The sequence below is a fragment of the Calidris pugnax genome, unplaced genomic scaffold (assembly GCF_001431845.1).
Source record: "Calidris pugnax isolate Ruff unplaced genomic scaffold, ASM143184v1 scaffold18, whole genome shotgun sequence".
NCBI classification, from domain to species: Eukaryota; Metazoa; Chordata; class Aves; order Charadriiformes; family Scolopacidae; genus Calidris; species Calidris pugnax.
The window spans coordinates 8,402,456-8,417,126 of record NW_015090812.1 but is presented as its reverse complement, the minus strand read 5'-3'; the positions used below and the strand labels follow the sequence as shown (position 1 = coordinate 8,417,126).

Sequence of the window (14,671 nt, the reverse complement as noted above, 5' to 3'; positions counted from 1 at the left end):
AAGGAAGGTGGTATTCTTGACCTAGGCATGAGGGAGGAAGGGTGCCTGAGGAGGTGGGACTGTCACCCCGCTGCCCCAGGGCCACGGGACGCATCTGCTGAAATGGGCTGTGAGCTGGAAGTGCAAAATTAAAGGGGAGGAGCGATGACCTGGGCAGGTCATCAACGTAGCGGGCTGGACTTGGCCCCTGCTGACCTTTCAGTGCCTTTCTGCAGCCCCTGGGTCACGCTCCAGCCCCAGCTCCCTGCTGCTTCCTGGGTCTGGTCCCAGAAACACAGACACCCCCATTTCTCATGTGGCCTCCTCATCTCCCTTCCCCTTCTCACCACCACATCCCTGGGACAGTCGCACACCAAAGGACCTCCCGGCTCCTCTCTGGTTTGTTTCTCTTGAGAGATTTCTTTGGGGGGTGTATTTTGCATTTGCTTTTTTTTTTTTTTTTTTTTTTTTTTTGCTATTCACAGGGAAGAAAGGGAGGTCACAAACCCATGGGCAGATGTCAGGGCAGGACTGACGAGCCCGGGAGAAGGGGCGATGCTGCCCACCCCGGCAAGGTCCTTAGAGGTTGGCAAAACCGGGGCGAGGAGGGTTTTGCTCCATGGTGCTGGCTCTGCCCATCCCATCCTCTCGCCGCCCGGTCCTGCAAGCTGGCTGCTGCATCATCCCGCTGTGCCATCCTGCTGCTCCATCCCTCCTGCTCCATCCCGCTGCTCCGTCCCTCCTGCTCCATCCCACTGCTCCATCCCGCCTGGCCCGGCCACCACGCCGGTCATGTCTGCTGCGGGAGGTGGCAGGTCTCCCCGATGGCAATGACCACGTCCTGGGGCTGGCGGTCCCGGTGCCGTGGCGCCTCGGGGATCTCGCTCATCTCGTTGACGCTGTTGCTGATGCAGTTGACATCGCTTTTGTTGCTGTTGTCATCAGGGCTGGGGCCGAAGATCCAGTCTGGAGGAAGGAAAAGCAGAAAACAAGCCCCCGGTTACTTCTGGCTGGCTCCAGAGTCAAAGCTGGCTGGGAAATCACTGCTCCCCACTACATCCTGCCCCTGACTCCTGGTGTTCACCCCTCAGGAGAGCCCCTTGCCCACCCCCACCCCTCCGGCTCCCTCCACCCCCCAGTACCAGGGTCTCTGCTCTTCCCGGCTCCACACTGGTTTTCAGGCTGCTGGTTTCTGGAATCCCTCCCAGTTCAGGCAAATGAAATCACCCTGCTAATCCCCAAAATGAAAATGCAGTGTCTCTGAAGTAAAGTGTGCAGGGGAAAGCATAGATTTCCTACACTGGGTTTTTGCTGTAGGAAACAGAGGAGGTGATTGAATAACTGTGTGACATCAAAATGGGACATGGCTTATCCCCCACGGAAGTGCATCCCAGACACTTGAGAAATAACACTTCTGTCACCTATGACATAGGGTATTTCAGAGTATTTTCTGTTTTCATTGGGCATTTAAGTTGCAGCTCTTCAGTGGGGGAGGTGGGCTGCGTGGCAGAGCGGGGGCAGAGAAAGGCAATCACAGCAAGGGGTTGCCTTTTTCATGGGCTGTAGAAAAAAAAGTTTTGCAGTAAAACCAAGGCAAATGATGGGAAATGCCAGGGTGGGATCCCAGGGATGAAAGGAGATGAAAGTCTCATTTTTTGGGATACCAACTAGTGAGGAGAGACGGGAAAGACCTGTGGGTCTCCGTATTTTTTCAAAAACCCCAAAGCTTTTCCCTCTTTTTTGAAGATAACTCAGAAGTTTTGTCACTTTTGCAATGCAATATTTGACTTTCTTCTCCAGACTAAAGCCGTTTGGCCATGACATCCCCAAGGGTGCAGGGCATGGCTTTCAGAGTGATGCTCATGCTGTGGAGCTGGGGTGGGTGCCCACCCTTCCACAGGGGCCAGGCAGGGAGCAGAAGGGCTTGTGCCCCGCTGCCTGGTGTGGACTGGCTGGGTACAGGTGCAGGTTCCAAGGAGGACAGAGCTCCCACCATGCTAGGTGCTGGTGGCATGTCCAGAGAGTTACTGCTTTCTCTCATTTTTCCTTTTTTGTTCACCTCCATCACCGCAGCAGCAGGATCTGCCAGTTGTGCAATGGGAAGGGCAGGAGAAGAACCACCACAGTCCCCATGACTACCACGGTGCTGGCAAGAGTGACTGGGGAACCCGGCAAAGATGTGGTCTAAAGGCTTTTGAGGAGCCTTGGGTTTACCCTGCATCCCAACTGGGGCATTTAGCTTTTGTTTGCATGGTCCACAGCCCCCACCAGAGCCTGGGCTCCCCATCACAACCCTTCCCCGAGGAAATCAGCCAAGCTCAGGAGGCTCATATAGGTCTTTTTTTTTTCCTTTAAAGCCTCCATTTTGCTTGGATTTACTGGATTTAGACAAAAGCCAAACACTCCACCGGCTGCTTCCCAGCCTGGCCCCGCAGCCTGGATCCCTGTCTCCTGCTTCCAAGACCTCCCGGGCTCATGCCAACCCCGCGCAGCTGCTTGGCATGAGGAGGATCCGGAAGGCAATAACAAGATTGCCTCCTACAAATACTATTAAAGGTCTCGTCTTGTTTTCCTTGACGTCAGTGGTAAAACTCCAGTGGGAGCAGGGGCTGGTCTGGCAAGGAAGAAGGGGAATAACCCATAGAAAAAGAGGTGGCAGGTCCCCGGATATTCCAGGAGCCATTGGGTGAGTGATGCAAAGGGAATCAAAGACCATGGCTTTGCATGCCTGTGGGCAAGGAGAGGTGGCATTTGGTGGCCAAACAAGGAACTCCTGGGGCCATTTGCAGGCAGAAGAAGCAAGAGCTGGGCATGGCACCATGATAAAGGCAGAAACACAGAGGATGGGTGTTTCGGGAGAGTGCCGGCAGAGCTCAGCAAAAGCCATTTCCATGGGAAAAGGGTCATAGTGCGTTGTCACCAAAGGGGACATGGCTGGCCAGGGTGCCCAGGGAAGGTGGCTTGGGTGAGGCCGCCGCAGTCTAATTCCTGGGTAAATGCGGGCTGGATTGTACGCGCTAATCCGAACTGCTGCTTCCCTGGGAATTATTTCTGGAGCCTGCTGGATCTAATTACCCGGTAATCTGCAGGAAGATGTAATTAGGCTGTCATTAGAGGGTATTTACTGCGATGCCTTTATGATTTGACTGTGTAAGTAAGGAGTGAAGTAATTACACAATTACACGTTATTTGTGGCCATTTATGGTCTGTAACTTCAGCATGTTGCCATGTGCAGAAGAGGGGAGCGAGGCCCCATGGAGCTGGCGGAGAATCTCCTGCTGGCAGGACCCTGGAGAAACCACCATAAAAATGTCAGCGCCTTCATCTCCCTCACCAGCCACTGCTGGCCAGCTCTGTCCCAGCCGTGCATGCTCCTCCCCAGCTTCTCCCTCCAGCTCCTCCCCAGTTTTCTCAGCCTGTGTGTGAGAAACTGGGGTTCTCTGGGGTCCCTCACAGGGGATCCCTGATGAGGGGGAGGAGAGAGAAGACCTGCATGTCTTTGGCTCAGGTGGGATTAAACCTTGCTCTGATGTGGAAGGACCTTTGCAGGGGGATGGGATGCACAACCTCACATCATGCACAAGGGAGTGTTAGAAACCTCGGATAATGAACCCTGCAGAGGGTTGTAATCAGGTGATGGAGGGTGGCGGGGTGCCAGGAGCTGAGGGATGGTGGTGACCGACTCAAGGTAGCTGAAGCCCTTAGCATTGCGACAGGTATTTCTCTTTTCATGCCTTACATCTGGCAGGAGGTCTGCATGACCAGCAGAAAATGGGCACAATTAGCACTGAGAAGAAAATGAAATCCTCTTTTGGAGCAAAGTCCACATTCAGGTTCACATGTGCTCTAGCTAGAAGGCAAGCAAAGTCAAGCTGAACTGGGACACCCAATGGATCTGGGGCATCCAAAGGCAGAGCTGGGGTGAGCAGGGGTCCCATGGTGAGCTCCTGGGGCAGTGGCTCCCCTGGACTCAGGATGGTCACACCCGGGAGGGGAGGAAATGCATTGCCTGCCCCTACCCAGCCCCTGGAAGGAGCTTGTAACATCCTGCAAAATCAGGGTGTGCACATGGGCAGGTATGTGAATGCCTCAGATAAAAGAGAAGGACAAAGTGACTTTCTCAGTCAGGCCTGGAGAGCAGCATCTAACCCAGGGACACCTCTCCCTGCTCGTCTGGTGCTGCTGAGGCGCAGCGTGTCTGCTGAGGTCTTGCAGGGTGAAAGGCGAGGTGGAAAGTGCTGAGATGGGGTGAGATCGATATGGAGTTATTGATCCAAAGCAGCTGGGGAGAGGAGATAGGGTAGACTGGGTAAACCAGGAGCTGCGGAGTAGCAGCTCTCCCTAAATAGCAGAGTGATGTGGCACAAAGTGCCCCTGCACCTCCCTGGCTCTGCCCGAGTCTTTGACAGCATCCCTGGAAGCAGGACCTTTGGGATGTGCTGATCCAAGGAGGCAGAAAAATACTGTTCTGGGTGGCCTAGGTTTTGCAGCGCCTCCTCATACCAGTGGCATGAGGGACTGTCCTTGCTTGGAAACCTTTTACAGTGGCAGGCAGTGGGGAGCAGCCTCCTGCTGCCTGTCTGCACAGGGGCACGGGGATGCTCTATGCCCAGTCTCATCCCAGTGGATTGGCCAGGTCCCCTGCATTCATCAGTGACAGGGCAGGATGTCCACGAGGCACTTCAGCCACTGGAAAAGAGACGTCCCTGACAGAAGAGCAAAAGGAGGTGGGAGAAAGGGCTGAAATTTAAATGCAACCCGGTGAGTGAGACGTTCACACTCCCTGCAGAGATGGAAACAAGCAATGGAAGGCGAGACAGGTTAGATGAACAATCAAACTCGTGCTCTAGTTTTACTTGCTTTAAATGGAGCTGGGTGTGAAAACAGCTGCTAAAAAAGCCTTTTTCCCAGCAGCAGGAGCAGAAGACCTCTTTGTTTGAAACAGGTCCTGACCCAGCGATTGCCTCATACACTGCAGTGAGGCAGGACCAGCTCCAGCCAAAGCACTACCGTCGGACACAAGTTCAAGGGTATCCCTCACGTGTTTGACATGATGCAGCAGTCGCAGCTGGACACTGTATCCGTCTCATTTGCAAGACAGACTTTGCTTATTCATTAGCAAAATCAGCAGACATCTCCCAGGTTGGTTCTGCCAGCAAATCTCTGTCTGCCTCTGCCAGTAGTAATTTGTTAGCAAGAAGTCCCCCTTTTCCCTCCAAGATTCATGTCTTTCTAAATGAAGTTGCTGTTGGAGTCCATTCTTCCCTCCTGTTTTGCAGAGATTTCTTAGGTCAGCTGTGCTGGCTGAGTCAAAAGTGTCCTGCAGTGTGGACAACGGCTTTGCTGATGGACAGGTAAGGATGCTGTCCCTCTGCAGAGCTGTCACCAGCGTAAGGGGTCTGGTGGGGTGACACGGTAAAGGCATTCAATTAATCATGATATTCTCTTAAAAGTAGCTTCTCTGCACCAGTATAAGCCTCAACCAAGCCTGCGTTTGATCCCAGTCCCACCTGCTGGGCAGCATTGCTGCTCCGGAGACTGGATCTCCGAGGGGTAATGACTCAGGTGTGGTACGTGGGAGGCAGGGATGCTCCTGGAGGTGGTTAGTTGCTCTCCGCATCTTCCAGCCTGAGGCATTTGCCAGAGGCAGAGCAAAGATGGTGAGAGGGTGAGGAGCCCTGCTCGGTCTCAGCTTGAGGAAGACCAGCACTTGCAGAGGAGCAGAGCAGAAAGGCCTGGGCCTCACCTCAGGGACCTGACACAGCCAGTTGTTGGACCATGCGATGGTCGAAATGGAAATGGTGCTGTGGGATGGTACATCCTCGAGGCCAGCCTTGGTTGATCCTTGGCAGCACATGCTGGTAGCCATCTCAGTGCTCGGGCTTTGTGCTTCAAAGGTTTGGCCATGAAACAGTCCAAGAGTGGAGCCACCTCTGCCTGCTTTTCTCATGGCCTGAGCACTGTGGCCACTTGTCCAGCCGATAGCCACAGCCACGGCAATGCTAAGGTGGATGTGGGGATGGGGCATCTGCCTGTTATTACAGAATCTGGGAGTGGGAATTAGCCTGGTGAAAGCCACCCTACTATAGTTGCTGCTAGACATCAGCACCCCTAGACCAGCAGCTAAGGAACCCCCAATGCACCCCCATGCACCAAAAGGGAAACTGAGGCTGGGGGGTTGGTGTCAGAGGTGGGTTAGCACCAAAGTGGGGAAACAGAAGGGAACCTCACACAGTCTCTTCTTTTCCCATAACTTTGGCAGGCAAATGAATCATCCTCAGAACAGAGCCCCAAAAGAAGACATAAGCCCTCTCTGACGGGCCCGAGACGCTATCTGCAGTCCCTGCCATGGGCTGAATTATCCTAAGAGCCCTGCGGTTCTGCGTGGGAGCAATTAAAAGCGGATCCCGAGTCCCTGCAGGATCACCCAGCAGCTATTTTCAGCAACGCTACATTCATGCACTGTTTCTTTGTTCAAGGAGACCGTTTCCCAAAGAAGCCTGAAATGTGGCGGGTGGAGATAAGGCTGAAAAATAAAAATACAGCTGGTGGGTCGAAAGGGCAAAGAAAAGAAAGATCCCGCTCCAAGACAGGCTTAGGGTTCTGAGTGGTCCTGAAACCACGGACCAGCACAGTCCCACCAGTGCTGGTGAACCTGCCCTGCCTTATCTGGGGGGGGCATCTGCCATGGGCCCATTCCCGGAGGAGAAGTTTCCTCAAGGTCTCCTCTGGAGACCAGCAACTCAGAGGAGACCTCGGCTGAACCAAGGGACACTGGCAAAGGTCTTCCTGCAAAGCATCAGCTCCCACGCAGACCAAGAGACCCTTCCTGTGTGGTTTCCGTGCAGGCAGCGAGATGCTTTCCCGGGGACCACACGCGCCGCAGTCTCCATGGCAACAGCTTTGTTTCCAGTCAAACTTTTTCTCTTCCCCCCCCCTCCTTATTTTTTTCTCTCTTTTTTTTTTTTCCCTCCTTTTTTGTATGTGTGTGTGTTTAAACAAGGGCGATATTGGGTGAACTGCTGGGGACGGAGGAGGGAGGGCGGGCTGATTCCCCAGGATTGCAGTAATTAGGCGCTTTGTAGGCTGGCGACAGGCTTGTCATTTGCCAAACCAGCACTTCGCCGCAGCGCCGTCTCCGGCAGCTCTCCAGCGCTCCCCAGTTAAGCTGCTTTCCAAACGCTTCGACCCCATTTGTCTTAACTGGTCGCCGTGTCGGAGCCGCACTCACGCAGGAACCATCGTTCTGCCTCGGGGTGAGGGGGCTGGCAACGGTCCCCCAAGCGGAGATGCCCGAGGAGTTTTGGGAAAGTTGCAAATGTGAGGCTTTGCATACTCAGAGCAAGCGGGGAGGAACTGGAGAGAAATTAAGGTATTTTGGGCTCTTCTTGGCCAGGTCTCTCAAGGAAGAGCTGAACACAGGCTCTCTGAGAGCCCTTTTATCCATATCCAGGTGGTCGGGGGGATGAGGACCGACAGGATCCCCACCCCGGCCGAGGGGAATTCTGCCTTCCCTCTCTCCAGCAATACATCCTTCCCTCTCCTCCAATGCAGCCTCCCATTTTCTGCTCCTCCCCACCCTGCTGGGCATCACAGCAGCATTTGCCCGGACAAGCTCTTAATTGAATTTTTAAAAAGTGGCTGTGAGAGCGGTGCTGGTGTCCCAAATATCCGTTCAGATTTCGCAGGGAGAGAGCTCACCAGCATCCCGAGAGCCCGTCCGCCATCCCAAACTGAGCCCAGCGCCCGCTTCTTGCAGTCCCTGTGAGCACACGGGGATGGGGTGATGCTTTAACCCCCCCCAGCCGTGTCCTACAAGCTGTTATTGAGGAATCCAAATCATTCTTGATGTCTCCAAGTGACTGTTTAAAGTAGCGATTAACTATTCACACTTTAATCTCCCCGAAACAGACTCCAGCCCTTTGGCATCTTATTTCCACATCTCTGTCTATCCTTCTAAATATGATTAGCACAGAAACGCTGATAGTGAGGGTTGGAGCTGCTACTGAGTATATAAATCCAGGCATTGTGTTAAAGCAGCTAATAGACCAGCTTCTTATTTACTATCCTTCAGTCCCTCTGTCCTGTCCCTGAAGTCATTTTATGCAAACTCATTCAAATGAAACCTTCTCTTTAAAGGCTGCTGCTTGGCAGTGTTAACAAACACAGTCTCGTCCGCTCTCCTCCGAGGACTGGCTCATTTTAAGCGTATAAATGGTGTGAAGACGGGCCCGGAGTGCTAAATAGGACAAGCTGGAAGCAGCCTTTGGGTGCTGCTGGAGTTTGGGAAATGCCATCTCCTCTCTGTCTGGATGGGGCAGAAGGTCACATCTGGATTTCTGATCCCAACTCAGAGAGGTGTCACCTCCAGCCAGGGCAGGGAGGATGCTCTGCCCTCAGTGAGGGTGTTCAGCTGGGAACGGGCTTCTTCCAAAGTGGCAGCAAGCGGACAGACCCCAGGGCTGTCCCCCTGGTGCTGTGAGAGGCTGTGGAAGTCCCTTTGCAAAGGGCTTTGCGATGGAAGGGGCTCCCCACTGACCCCGTCCCACGCAGACGTCCCACGCAAAAGCAAAAGGTGCCCAAGGTCACCAGGGAGCGATGGTGCTGAGCTGGAAATAGCGTGGTGTGGGCACGGGTGCCTCTGACTGTGGCTTCAGCCTCTCTCCCTGCCTGGGGGGGCATGACATTTATGATGATTTTTGACCCTGCTTTGCATTACCCACCCCAGGGGTGGTTTTGAGCACCCACATCCACTCTCTCCTGCATCAGAGACCCCAGCAATTGAGGCAGGGGTGTCTCTTCCATGGGGTCACTGCGTCTGGACCGGCTCCCACCTTGGGGGTGTTTCTAACCCGCTCTGACCTGGTCCTTTGAGCATCTCAGGACAGAAGCCTGTATATTTTTAGGTGCTGTCCCTGCTGCCTACCTTTGTTGGGAAGGCAACGCTAAATCAGATGAACGGCAGAGCCAGGAGACGCTACAGCCCCAGAAAGCTGCTGATTAAGTGTTATATTTAACACTTTAAGACAGTATCCGTTCCCTTCCAGCTGGGGCGAAGAAAGACTCCTCAGCAGCAGCTCCCTGCCGTTCTCCTGGCTGAGCCTCGTGTGTGACCCCAAGCACTGCTCCCTGCCAGGATGTTCAACCCTTCCTGTCCCAAATACCTCCTCCCCAAATACCCATGTCCCAGATCTGCCAGCCCCTGCCTGGTGGCGACCCCCTGCCCCAAGGACTTGGCTTGCCCTCCCATCAGCAAGGCATTGGCCGGTACCCATGTCCCAGATCTGCCAGCCCCTGCCCGGTGGTGACCCCCTGCCCCAAGGACTTGGCTTGTCCTCCCATCAGCAAGGCATGGGTGCTGCCTGCCCCGCAGGCACCTGTCGGAGTTTTGGCCAGTTGTGTATCATCTCCTGCGTCCCAGGAGCAGGGAAATAAAGGGGAATCTTGAATGAGCACGTGGATTTTGCTCCAGATGAGTGTGATCTCCTTCCCACTGCAGAGATGGAGCCTGCAGGGCTTCATCCCTGCCTGGGGGGCAGGCTCAGAGCAAGGGATGTGCAATGGGATTTCAGCTCTGCGTGGATTTTGCTCCAGATGAGTGTGATCTCCCTCCCACTGCAGAGATGGAGCCTGCAGGGTTTCATCCCTGCCTGGGGGGCAGGTTCGGAGCAAGGGATGTGCAATGGGATTTCAGCTCTGCTCCCCTGCAGAGGACATTGCTCCCCAGAGCTTTCAGGGAGGGTATGTACATTGGCAGGGGTCAGGAGCTTAAATCCCCATGTGGAACCCTCCTGTGCCCCTGTCTCAGCTGGAAAACTGCCACCAGCTCCCTGCGGTGGGGCCCTGTCCCCCAGAGGACATGGTGAGGTGGCTGTCAGGGTGTAGGGGCCAAAAGTACTGAGGATTCAGAGGGGAATTGCGCTCCCCAGCATCACCAGCCTTTCAAATTATGGAGCAAACAACAGAAGTATCACTGAGGGCTTGCTGTAAGCAGCCAAGCACCACTGCCTGCCCATGGTGGCCACAGAATGTTTGTTGCTCTCGTCCCCGATGTCGGACTCGATGAGGGACCTCATTCATCAGCAACAGGGTGAAACGAAAGAGCTGGGAAGCCAGTTCTCATAAAAATGCAGACTCTTTGGGCTATCATCTTATAGATTTGTTGCAGCAGCCTCAGAGGCTGTGAGGGTTGTGCTAGGTGCTGTACAAGGGAGGCAGACTGCTGACCTGTGTTTCCTAGGAGTTTGTGGATTCACTGGTGTCTGATAAGAGGTTAGGCTTTTCTTTCCCAGTGCCCTAGTGGATTGTTAACCTGCACTCAGGTATCTGTTGCCATGAAACTTTTCATTTTGGAGACCTCTAAACCAAGCTCAGTTGAAACCTGCCAATGGATTTTAGTCGTTTGGCAGCACAGACGGACACACGTACACATTTATACACCCACATTTATACACACACACACACACACACACGTAACATTTCTTTAGGAAAGGGGCTAAACCCAAGTATTTTCTCCCGGGAGCTGATCAACATTCATCTCAGTTTGGAGACCCCAGCACATCAGATAAAGTAACACTCTCGTTAATGTGAAAGGGTCAAGGCTCGGTCTAAAACCCACCCAAATCAAAGGAGAGACGCCAGCCGTCACCCCCAGGCTTTGCACCAGGCTGCTTTTTGACCACATGCACACAGCGCGTGATGCCCACACTCACCTATAAAGTCGTGAATGAGGTCCTTGATGAGATGCCCGACGATGGCGTACGCCACTGCCACCACCACCAGGGCTGCCATGAGAAGGTAGAGGACAGCCTTGGGCAAAGGAATGGCGTCTCGAGGAGGGGGTTTGTACTCCTTGTAAAGCTGGTCATTGTCTGAGTACGAGTACTGGAACAAGTGGTCCAGGCCAGCCGTGAAGTTGCTGGAGTTCATAGACTGGCTGTTGGACAGGTAGTTGTCCTGCTCAGGGTCCTGGAGGACACTTACCACCGAGCTGGTGGTGGCTTCCACTTGCTGTACCAAGTTCAGAGTCTTGTTAACGCTGGGCAGGATCTGGGAGAGGAATGTGCTCCAATCTTTGATGGCACTGATGTTGCAAATAATCATAATTGCAATGAGGAAAGAGATCTCCAAGCCCAAGAGATTTAGAAGGGAGAGAAAGAGGCGAGAACTGCTGTGCTTACAACAAACCATGTACTGCAAACTGGGCAGAGATGGTCTTGCTGGGGTAGGTTTCTCATTTGCAAATTCTTACATGATCCGATAGGGATGCATCTGCGGTACGTCGGTCCTCACTCATGGAAATGCCCACAGCAAACCCCTACAGGCATGAAGTTCCTTGGGAAAAAGTAGGTGCTGGAATGATTTTGACTGCTATCATTTCTGTTCCTCAGCCGTCTCTCCCGGACGCTACTTCCTGATGAAAACTGGAGTGACAGGATCCTGTAGGTATTTTCAGTCATCTGGAAAAGAAAGATAAATTGCCTTTCTCCAGCTTCTTTTCACAGGTGATGGTCCTCGGAGAGACAGAAGTCCCCCCGTTGCCGTCCCCCGGACTCAGTCTGGGTAACAGCAGGCGCAAGGTGTGCGGTGACTCTCCCCGTAACGCTGCCCGAAGCCTCCACAGAGGAGAAACCTCTATTCAAAACCCACAAAGTTCAGCTGCTCCCGGTGCGTGACGGTGCCGTCGGCACACAGCTCCCGGCCACGCCAGCCTGGCTTTCACCAACTTCTTTTGCCGGCATCTCCTGATCGATTCCTTTAAAAATAAAATCATAGTCAGATTTGTCAACGACCAGGACGGCGGGGATCCCAGCGCCTGGAATCCAGAGGGCAGCCCAGCTGAGGAGCAGCTGCTCTCGGGTTTTACCTTAAGGACTTTTGCAAGGGAGCAGATCTGCTCGCCCGGTGGTCCGGCTTGTTTTATTCATCTCCCGGCTCCCTACGGACCTCCCCGCAAACAGCCACCGATCCGGTGCCGCTGCCCGCCGTCTGCGGGGCGTGCGTGCGTGCACGCGTGCGTGTGTGTGTGTGTGTGTGTACACTCCTCCCCGTCCCTGTCCCTTCACCCCACAGCCCCGCTGGCTCTGCCGGCAGCGAGGGGGATTAGCTGCCGAGAGGTTGGCTCCACAACTCCCCAGCCCTCCGTGGAGCCGGCGATGCGTGGCGGGAGCACAGGCTCAGCCTCCGACGCTGCTCCCCGGGGAGTTAATCCTTTCCATCCCAAAAGACGTGCCTCCATCCAGCCAAAAGACGCGCATACCTTGATCCGGCCGCTGGATCTTCCCGGAGAGGTGGGGAGCAGCCGGCGTGCGTGTGGTGTGGGTGTGCGTGGGTACACGCGTGTGCACCGGGGAGCACGGCCGGCGTGTCCCAGCGGCAGCCCGGGCTCAGGCAGCGCTGGGGACGGAGCTGGTGTCCCCTCGGGGAAGAGTCCCCCAGCTCCAGCCCGAAGGCGAGGGCTGAGCACAGCCTTTGTCTGGGAGCTGCGCTGCCGGCAGAGAGAAATCAAATCACTGGCGCTGCCGGGAGGAGGGCGGACATCATCAATCCCACCGCCAGCATCCCGAGGGAATGATGGTCCCCACAGCCCCGCTCCCCCCTCAGCCGCCGCCCAGCAAAGTTTTGGCATTAGTGGGATGCCCGATTTGCAGAAAGCCCAGAGGATTCGGGGTTGATCTCCCTCGCCATCCCCCCTCCCTGGTTAGATGTCTGTGCAAACTGGTAAGAGCCAGAACTGTCCCTGGTCACCTTGATGCTGGGTTTAAACTGGTCCGGGTTCCCTACAAACACATCTCCGCATCCCCCTTGGCAATGGGGGGGATGCTGGCTTGGTTTGAAGGCACTGGGACTTATTTAAAGACAAGGAAGAGGAAATCTTCGAGAGGGGGGAAATTGTCTTTCTATATTTAGAGGTGAAAATAAATCACAGGTCCATTTTTCACATCTACTTTTTTTTTTTTTTTGGGTGCAGCTTCCCCATGTAAGAAATAGCTGTCACAAAGGCAAGGAAATCACCGCATTAGGCCTGAATGCAGCCAAATGGAGCTTCGGAGAAATAATAGCAAAAGATTAACTTTTTTTTTTTTTTTTTGGTGGGTATTACCAGCCAGCAGCAATCCTGCCAGCTGCCCGGGGGTTGGAAGAGTGTAGAATAAAATGGCAAAATCTCTCCCTTACAATAAAATCACCAGGGCTCAGGTAGATTTTGGGCATATTGTACAGCCCAGGAGCAAAGAAAATGGAATAAAAGCTTTTCTGCCCGCCTTGGAGCGTGCACAGACCAGGTCACACAGTCATCTGTCCCCCAGGACCATTTTACAGCCTCCTAAAATTTCTTCTCACAAGTGACAGAGCTGTGACAGGTTACAGAAACACATCTGGGCAGCTGCATGGGGACATACCCTGCAATGGGACATGTCCCAGTGTCCCCCTGCCCCAGCATTATGATGCCAGGGGCTGGAGCTCCTCCTCTGCCTCCAGAGCATGAAGCTGTAGGGATGCTTTGAGGGCCAGAGCTCCTCTCAGACTCTGAGTCCTGCCACAGCAGATTGTATCCTTCCAAGAGGGAAACTGAAGCAAGATTATGTATTTTTAAAGAAACTCTTCCATACAAGGCGAGTTTTGGACTCTATGCAGGGGTACCATAGTGCAGCTTGGCTTTGGCCCACTCTGGATGGCTGGAGCCCCCAGGAGGAGAGGACAACCCCTGTGACATGCCCACCAGTCCTTGGGCGCTGAAGCTGCTCTGAAACTGTATTTTCATCACAGCTGTTTGGTGTTAGCAGTTGCCATGGCACCAGTGCATCAACTGGAGGGAAAAGGAGAGCATCTGGTCTGGGCTGAGCCATCTCTGTGGCTGCGTGGATCTGTGTGTCACTGTCCCACATGAGCTCCCACCACACTTCATTCCCAGGAGGGGATGGAGCTGAGTGATTTGGGGCAACGTATTTGCAAAGGTATGTGCGTGTGGGGAGATTAATCAGAGGAACTGAGGGCAAAAGGGCATGCTCTGGCTCTAGAGGTCTTAAGGTCCTCACCACCTTCATGTGCTTTAATCAAACCTGGGTTAGAGTTCCCAGGAAGCTGGGTCAGGGTCTCTGCCACGTGTGATATGGGTCAAAACAGCCCTTGCAGAGGAATTCATAGGTGGTGAGGACTGTGAATGAATGCCTGAACAGGGTTGCATGTGAGAGACCCCCCTCCCCACCTATAAAACCAGGCTGACAGCAGCCCTTTCCTGCCAGCCATACCATCAGCCAACTGGTTTTTACTCATTTAAAGGCAAAGGGAGAATGTACTGAGACCTGGCTGACACCTTCTCCTCCCCACTGCTTCCCAAGTGCTGGCCAAAGGAGCCCCAGTACTTGGCCATTTCTGAGCCCCTGCACCCTGCCCAGCCGGGGTTCCTTACCTTTGGGTACCCTTGAGGGCTGGTACCTATGGAGATCTGCTCACAGAGCCCACCTGGACTGCCCAGTGGCTTGGCAGCGCGGATGCTGGTGGTCCCTGTCCTGTTGCCCACGTCCAGGGGCTGGCAGCACAGCTGGCACAGCTGGCACAGCTGGCACAATTCCATCTCCCACCCGGCTCCCTGGGAAACGCGTGGCGGTGAATCAGCACATCGGGAGGATGAAGCCAACCACCCAGGCTCTCTGCTCACAACTGGTGCCAGCAGCATGGACCTCACTCCAGC

General features: G+C 54.2%; 1 protein-coding gene across 4 annotated transcripts; it reads right to left on the bottom strand.

Moving 5' to 3' along the window:
- Window positions 1–442: 442 nt before the first annotated feature.
- On the bottom strand, window positions 443–12,366 carry LOC106886287. 4 transcript variants are annotated; one of them, XM_014939056.1, is made up of 3 exons: window positions 12,239–12,366; window positions 10,692–11,734; window positions 443–945 (listed from the first exon to the last, which is right to left on the bottom strand). In XM_014939056.1, exons 2-3 carry the CDS (start codon window positions 11,167–11,169, stop codon window positions 770–772), a joined length of 654 nt encoding a protein of 217 aa, XP_014794542.1. In that variant the 5' UTR covers window positions 11,170–11,734; window positions 12,239–12,366; the 3' UTR covers window positions 443–769. The 4 variants fall into 4 exon arrangements, with proteins under 4 accessions (XP_014794542.1, XP_014794543.1, XP_014794540.1 ...); XM_014939057.1 differs by lacking the exon at window positions 12,239–12,366 and adding an exon at window positions 11,846–11,982 and having other exon boundaries at window positions 10,692–11,438; XM_014939054.1 differs by lacking the exon at window positions 12,239–12,366 and adding an exon at window positions 11,846–11,979.
- Between the last annotated feature and the right edge of the window lie 2,305 nt (window positions 12,367–14,671).